The sequence below is a fragment of the Penaeus vannamei genome, chromosome 34, assembly GCF_042767895.1.
Source record: "Penaeus vannamei isolate JL-2024 chromosome 34, ASM4276789v1, whole genome shotgun sequence".
In the NCBI taxonomy this organism is placed as follows: domain Eukaryota; kingdom Metazoa; phylum Arthropoda; class Malacostraca; order Decapoda; family Penaeidae; genus Penaeus; species Penaeus vannamei.
The window spans coordinates 4,455,746-4,463,932 of record NC_091582.1 but is presented as its reverse complement, the minus strand read 5'-3'; the positions used below and the strand labels follow the sequence as shown (position 1 = coordinate 4,463,932).

The 8,187-nt window shown below is 47.6% G+C and overlaps 1 protein-coding gene across 1 annotated transcript in view; it reads left to right on the top strand.

Annotated features, from left to right (window-relative positions):
• Positions 1 to 7,916, top strand: part of LOC138868045 (clumping factor A-like) — a 45,000-nt gene extending 37,084 nt beyond the window's left edge. The window contains exon 4 of the mRNA XM_070145483.1: positions 7,616 to 7,916. Coding sequence (XP_070001584.1) covers positions 7,616 to 7,916 — 301 coding nt within the window. The remainder of the gene's footprint in view (positions 1 to 7,615) is intronic.
• Positions 7,917 to 8,187: the final 271 nt, after the last annotated feature.

The following is an 8,187-nucleotide window of genomic DNA, read 5'->3' as shown; positions in this document are numbered from 1 at the left end:
GAGAAGGGCAGGGAGGGAGGAGTGGGTGAAGGGAGGGGAAGGAAGGAAGGGAGGGAAGGTAAATTAATTTCGAGGGAGTAATCACCCTGTTCGGCCAGGCTGGCGTTGATTCCCAGGCGATGGAGGTCCAGGTGGCGGACGTACAAGGGAAGGAAGAGAGAGAGAAAAAAAATCATAGGAATAAAGCAGAAAGAGAAAAAAAGAAAAAAAATGTTCAAGAGTAGAAAGAGAGAAAGAGAAAGAAAGGGAGAGAGAGAGAGAGAGAGAGAGAGAGAGAGAGAGAGAGAGAGAGAGAGAGAGAGAGAGAGAGAGAGAGAGAGAGAGAGAGAGAGAGAGAGAAGAAGAGAGAGGGCTTTCTTTGCCTCTCTCCTCGAGAGAGACGAGAGAAAAAACATAATAATACAGAAGAAACATAATAATAATAAAAAATACTGTATATCCAAAAAAAAGAAAGAAAAGAAAATACAATAAATCTAGAAGGAAGGAATGAAAAACAAGCCAACCCCCCTCAGAAAGGAAAAAACAGGGGACAAAACAACAACATAATAAAAAAAGAAAGCATAATAATAAAGAATATATATATATATATATATATATATATATATATATATATATATATATATATATATCCAAAGAAAGAGAGAAAATACAAGAAAAAATCCAGAGAAAGATATGAAAAACAAGCCCCCCCCCTTAAAAAAAAAATAATAATCATCATAATCATAAAACAAATTAATTTAGAAAAATAAAAAATAAATGAAAAAAAGGGACACAGCCAACACCTCCCCCGCCAAGCAAAGAAGAGAACGCTCCACACGGGACTGTTCCCCCGGCGCCATCAACGACAACCTGCGCCCAATTACCTTGCTGTTCTACAGGTGTGCGGGCGTGTGCGTGTGCGTGTGCGTGTGCGTGTGCGTGTGCGTGTGCGGGAGAGGCCGATAAGCGAGGGGGAAACCTCCTCCGTCTTCCGAGGGGAAAATTATGAGGGGAAGAAAGAGGGGAGGAGGGAAGGAAGGGAGAGAGAGAGAGAAAGAGAGGGAGAGATGGAGTGAAGGGGGGAAGAGAGAGAGGGAAGCAGGGAGGGAGGGAGGGAGGAGGGAGAGGAGAGGGAGAGAGAGAGAGAGAGAGAGAGAGAGAGAGAGAGAGAGAGAGAGAGAGAGAGAGAGAGAGAGAGAGAGAGAGAGAGAGAGAGAGAGAGAGAGAGAGTGAGGGAGGTGAGGGAGGGAGGTAGAGGGAATAGAAAGAGAAAGGATATGTAAGAGAAAGAGGGAGGGAGGAAACAGTGCGATATAGGTGTGGCAGAGGGAGGAGAAGGAGGAATAAAATGATGGGGAAGAGAAGAAAGAGAGAGAGAAGGAAAAAAACGCGACATGGGGGGGGCGCGGACAGTGAAGCACGAAAAAGGGAAGAGAGAGAGAAAAAAAAAAAAACAGAAAGACAAAAACAAAAAGAAGGCACAAGAGAGAGCGAAAAAAAAAGATAACGAGAGGAGGGAAAAAAAGGGGGAATACAGAAAGGAAAAAAATAAATAATAAATAAGACAAACGACTCGTGATATTTACGTCTAATTAAGCGCCATTTTTCACCGGGTTAATTCACGAGTCGGCATTATTCACCATTTTCGTTTCCCTCGTGATCGGGGGGGGGTACGTGGAGGAGGGCGGAGGGGGGTACGTAGAAGAGGGCGGAGGGAAGGGGTGGGGTACGTAGAAGAGGGTGGAGGGAGGGGGTACGTGGAGGGAGGTAGTGGGTACGGGTGGGAGGGGAGGGGGTACGTGGAGGAGGAGGGGCTGGGAGGAGGGGGTACGTGAAGGAATTGGAGGGGGTGGGGGGTACGTGGAGGAAGGAAGGGGTGGGTGGGTGGAGGGGAGGAGGGTACGTGAAGGAGTGGAGGGGCAGGAGGGGGTACGTGGAGGAGGGTGGAGGGGAGGGGGGGTACGTGGAGGAGAAGGGGAGAGGAGTACGTGGAGTGGAGGAGGGGAGGGGGAGGAGGGGGGGGGGCAAGAAAGGAGCGGGAGAAGTTGCGTTTCCTCACGCGAGACTCCTCTATAAATATTCATTCCTCTTCCTTTGTAATCACACCCCTAAAAATTCTCGCTTCCATTTTCCTTTTATCCTTTTTGTCTCGAGGTCTCGGAACTATTTGTATTTTATTCATTCTTTTATTCTCTCCCCGTCTTCCTAACTCCCCTCGTCGGAGATCATTTTTCAAGAGTAATTAGTCTCGAAAAAAATGCATTGCGTAGCGCTCGGGTGCTCTTTAAAGCACTGAAGACCTGTAATTTGTACTTTTGAAGGGAAGTTTACGGCTTGAATAATGAAAGGAAGGACAAAGTTGTCTATCCGCCGCGGTGATTGGTCAAGAGTAATGACGTCATGCACACTACGGCGCGTGATTCGCCGGATGCTATGACGTCAGAGGTTCATCCCTAACCAATCGTCGCTCGCCATTTTGTATATACGCGATGATAAAACCTGTCCGATTACCCGCTCTCCTTTCGCACCTCTTCGTAAATAAACGCTCCGGTGCATAAATCAAAAGCCGGATTAAAAAAAAAAATAATCATTTAATCTCCAAAGCCAGACATTACAGACGACCCCATTCTATTAAAAAAACCTGTTTATTAGTAGTTTCCCCCGCGAGAAGAAGCCCCGCCTCCATTAATTGGACTCGCGTCGACGGCGGCCACGTTCGGTAAACACTTCCCACAAACACGTCTCGAGCCTTTGATATTCAGCGGTAAACACAAGATTCGCCTATTTTTTAACCCTCTCCCACCGCCAGCCAGCAAGACAAGATGGCCGACACACAAAAATCGCGCGGGAAAAAAGGGGGGATCGACGCGTCAACGAAAACGGACACGAGGCGACCCGTCGAAACTGTTTACACTTCGCGGAAATCGTGGAATGCGCGCGTTTTGACCTAAACGCGAGAGTCTTGAGGTTTCATAACAAAATGTATCAATAAACAATAACCACGTGACGAAGGCGAGCGACGCGAGTAAAAGAAACGCAGAAACGCACAACGTTCGTCCAAAATTAGAAAAAAAAAAACGAAAAACAAAAAAAAAAAAAATACGAACAGGCACCCCTCCCCCCTCTCTCGTCCGCACGTCCGCAAACACGCGCCGTCGTCTTCAAAGCCACGGAACGATCCCCGACAAAGGCGATCCCTGACGCCCAGAACGGTGTAAACATTGGGAGGGGTGCGGACGTGGGGGCAGGGGGAGGGGGGAGAGGGGGTGTGTGGGCATGGGGGGCAGAGAGGGGAGAGGGGGTTGTGGGCGTAGTGGGCAGAGGGAGGGGGGAGAGGGGGTTGTGAGCGTAGGGGGCAGGGAGGAAGGGGGAGAGGGGGTAGCGGGCGTGGGGGCGGGAGGAGGGGGGAGAGGGGGTAGCGGACGTGTGGGGCAGGGGGAGGGGAAAGGGGTGTGAGCTAAGGGGGCGGGGGAGGGGGGAGAGGGAGTTGCGGGCGTAGAGGGAGAGGGGTGTGGGCGTCAGCGGGGAAGAAGGTGGTCGGGAGGCGTTTGTGTACACAAGAAGAACCGCAAATGGTACAGTACGCGTATGTTTGTTGAGTGTTTGTGCGTGTGAGTGAGATAAAGCACGAGTGAGTGAGTAGAGAGAGAGAGAGAGAGAGAGAGAGAGAGAGAGAGAGAGAGAGAGAGAGAGAGAGGGAGAGAGAGAGAGAGAGAGAGAGAGAGAGAGAGAGAGAGAGAGAGAGAGAGAGGGAGAGAGAGAGAAAGAGAGAAAGAGAGAGAGAGAGAGAGAGAGAGAGAAAGAGAGAGAGAGAGAGAAAGAGAAAGACAGAAAGAGAGACAGACAGAAAGAGAGACAGACAGACAGACAGACAGACAGACAGACAGACAGAAAAAAAGAAAGAAAGAAAGAGAGAGAGAGAAAAAGAGAGAAAGAGAGCGGAGGGGTTAAACCCGAGATTTTACGAGCGTCCTCCCTTCCTCGCAAAGAATTAGGCCACCTTATCTCTCTTCCTCTTCATCACCTTGTCCAATCTTCCTCTCTCTGTCTTCGCTCTCTCTCTCTCTCTCTCTCTCTCCCTCTCTTCCTCTTTTTCTCCGTTCCTTATCTTTACACCCAAGTTCCCGCCTCTACTTACAGCCCATTCCGACCGGCTCTCACAAGGCGGCCAAACTCACCTGCAAAAAAGAAAGAAAAAACTAATTAGTATTTTGTATTGTGCGAGTCATGTTGATTGAAAAAAAAGGAAAAAAATAATAATAAATAAGAAAATAAATTAAAACAATAACATGAGGATATAATTACTACAAAAATAGCAAAAAAACAAAAACAGGCATCCACTAGCAATAACATCACTAAAAACGTAATATTACGTGTTTCGCTTATCTATCTGTCAGCACACTCCACTTCCGGCTGTGTTTACAACCCCTCGCCCCCTCGCAGAAAATGCAAAATGAAAATAATCACCGCCAGCTGAGACCAAACCTCATCAAGATTACTTTCACCCCTTTGCAACAGTCTCCCTTGCCCCTCCCTCCCTCCCTCCCTCCTGCTCCTCCCTCCCTCCCTCCTGCTCCTCCTGCCCCTCCTAGCCACTTAACTGCTTCTAATTGCAATATATCTCGAGGTTGCAACTTCAAGTCACTTCGCGGGGGTTAGTCTGTTCTCTGTAACGTGTTTCTCGCTCGTGTCTGTTTGTTTAAGTCTGCGGAAGACCCTCTGGCTTGGCTGGCTCTCTCGCGGGTCTCCGTCTGTCTGTCTGTCTTTTTCTCGGCCGTTGCTCTAGATCGCCCGTTGTCACCTTGTGTCTGTCTATCTGTCTGTCTGTCCCTCACTCACTCTTTTTCTCTGTCTGATCGTCAGTCAGTCAGTCTGTCTGTCTGTTAATCTCCGTCTGTCAGTCTGTCTGTCAGTCAGTCAGTCAGTCTGTCTGTCTGTTAATCTCCGTCTGTCTGTCCGTCTCCATATCTCCCTCTCCTCCTTCCCTTCTCATCTGCCCTGCATCTACCACGAACCCCTGACCTTCCCCCCCCCCTCCCCCGCTCCACCCTCCCCCAACCACCGCAGCTGACCTTCCAACCCCTCCACCCATCCCCCTTCCCCCCACCCCCCCCCTCGCCGTCTGGCCTTTTGCATCCAATATTTAAAGCGGGTGGCATTTCCCGATCGCCGGTTTAATTAAGTCACATTAAATAAATCAAGACGCCGCCATCTGCCCTGACTCACCCCCCCACCCCCCCCCCCCCAACCCCAAGCAAGCAAGTAAGTAAGCAAGTAAGCAGACGCGCGCGCGCACCTCCGTCCTCTCGGTCACCTACTGAAAACAGAATGGCGTTAATTTGATTTAATACGAATCCGCGGTTGACTGAGAATCATACACGAAAAGAACGCGGTGTTTTGTTTACACTAAGATCCCCTCCTTTTTTTTCTATCTCCCATTTCCCTTTCCCTCTCTCTCTCTCTCTCTTTCTTTTCTCTCTCTCTCTCTCTCTCTCTCTCTCTCTCTCTCTCTCTCTCTCTCTCTCTCTCTCTCTCTCTCTCTCTCTCTCTCTCTCTCTCTCTCTCTCTCTCTCTCCCCTCTCTCTCTCTCTCCCCCTCTCTCTCTCCCTCTCTCTCTCTCCCCCTCTCTCTCTCCCCTCTCTCCCCCTCTCACTCTCTCTCTCTCTCTCTTTCTCCTTCTCCCTCTCCTCTCTCCCTTTCCTTCCTTCCTACAAACTGAATAATGAATAAACGAATGATATATTCAATCTCAACCCGATAAAAAAATACACTGCCTATGACAGTCACAGAGGAAATGAACACACGAAGAAGAACAATAAATAAATAAACAAATGAAATAAGAACACCAAAAGCATAACAACAATAAACTTAGAATTATAAACAATAACAAATCACAATGACGCAAGACCCATCCAACTGCCATGTCCAAAACTATCAATCTGTGTATATATTATTCCAGGTTTATTCTTTTATAAATACACACATGCTTTTTTTTTCTCCTTCTTCTTCTTCTTCTCTCTCCCTCCCCTCCCAACTCTCTCTCTCTCTCTCTCTCTCTCTCTCTCTCTCTCTCTCTCTCTCTCTCTCTCTGTCTCTCTCTCTCTCTCTCTCTCTCTCTCTCTCTCTCTTTCTCTCTCTCTCTCTCTCTCTCTCTCTCCCTCCCTCCCTCCCTCCCTCCCTCCCTCCTCCCTCCCTCCCTCCCTCCCTCCCTCTCTCTCTCCTCCCTCCCTTCCTCCCTTCCTCCTCTCTTCCTCCCTTCCTCATACTGTATATCTTATAATCCAGGTTTCTTCTTTTACAAATACATTCATCTTCTTTTTTCTCCTTCCTCCTTCTCTCTCTCTCTCAAACCCCCCTCTCTCTCTCTCTTTCTCTCTCTCTTTCTCCTTCTCCCTCTCCTCTCTCCCTTTCCTTCCTTCCTTCCTACAAACTGAATAATGAATAAACGAATGATATATTCAATCTCAACCCGATAAAAAATACACTGCCTATGACAGTCACAGAGGAAATGTACACACGAAGAAGAACAATAAATAAATAAACAAATAAAATAAGAACACCAAAAGCATAACAACAATAAACATAGAAAATAAACAATAACAAATCACAATGACGCAAGACCCATCCAACTTCCATGTCCAAAACTATCAATCTGTGTATATATTATTCCAGGTTTCTTCTTTTATAAATACACACATGCTTTTTTTCTCCTTCTTCTTCTTCTTCTTCTTCTTCTTCTCTCTCCCTCCCCTCCCAACTCTCACTCTCACTCTCTCTCTCTCTCTCTCTCTCTCTCTCTCACTCTCTCTCTCTCTCTCTCTCTCTCTCTCTCTCTCTCCCTTCCTCTTCCTCTCTCTTTCTCTCCTCTCCTTCTCTTCCTCCCTCCCTCCTTCCCTCCCTCTCTCCCTCTCCCTCGCCCTCATACTGTATATCTTATAATCCAGGTTTCTTCTTTTACAAATACATTCATCATCATTTTTTTCTCCTTCACCTCCTTCTCTCTCTCTCTCAAGTCAAGACGCCATCTGCCTCCTTACGAACCCGAGAACAGCTGTTGGAGCGTCTTGTCCGATCTCAGCCACCCGACGGTCAACCCACACGGAGACAGAGGGAACGATGAGGGAGAGAGAGAGGGGTGAGGGAGAGAGAGAGGGTGAGGGGGGGGGGTGAGGGGGAGAGAGAGTGAGGAGAGAAGAGGGAAGGAAAAAGGGGTGAGGGTGAGGGTAATGGAGAAGGAAAGGAAATGCGCGAGGGAGAGTGAGGAAGAGCTAGAGAGTGATGGAGAGAGAGAGAGAGAGAGAGAGAGAGAGAGAGAAGAAGAGAAGAGAGAGAGAAGAAGAAGAGAGAGAGAAGAGAGAAGAGAGAGAGAAGAAGAGAAAGAAAGAAGAAGAAAGAAGAAGAAGAAGAGAGAAAGAAAGAAAGAAAGATAGAAAGAAAGAAAGAGAGAGAGAGAGAGAGAGCATGAGAGAGAGTGAGGGAGAGGATGAAGGCAGGGTTAAGGGTAAAGGCAAGGGTGACGATGAGGGTGTGTCTGTCTTGGGTGCCAGGATAAAGACAGTGCCAAGTGATAGTGTCATCATTTTTTTTTATCAGGGATGGTGAAAGTGATGATATGACAGTGACGAGCGTACGAAAGGGACTCGGAGGATGGTGATCGGAGAAAGGACAGTGCAGGTGATGATGGCACTGATAGTGATGCCGATAGTGACGATGCTAGTGATGACGATGATAGTGATGACAATGATTGTGATGATGATAGTGATGGCGATTATTGTGATGAAGATGATAGTGATGACGATAGTGACGATGACTGTGATGATGATAGTGATGACGGTGATTGTGGTGACGGTGATAGTGATGACGGTGTTTATGATGATGATTTTCATGACGATGATAGTGACGACGATAATGACGACGATGATGGTGATGAAGTCTGATGGCGGTTGTGTAGGATAGGATGGTGACAGCGTTCGAGACAGTGATGATGACAATGCAAGTGAGATAACGCTTGATAACGAGAGATAGGAATAACCACAAGAATTGGGACGAGGAGGAAGAGGAGGAAACGGAGGAGATGGAAGGAAGAGGGAAAACGAAAACGGAAAGGAATAAGCCAAAGAAGGAGAACAGAGTGAAAGGGAAAAGAAAAGGAGGAAAAGAAAACGAATAAGAACAAGGAGGAGGTGGAGATAAACCATTAAAGAAAGG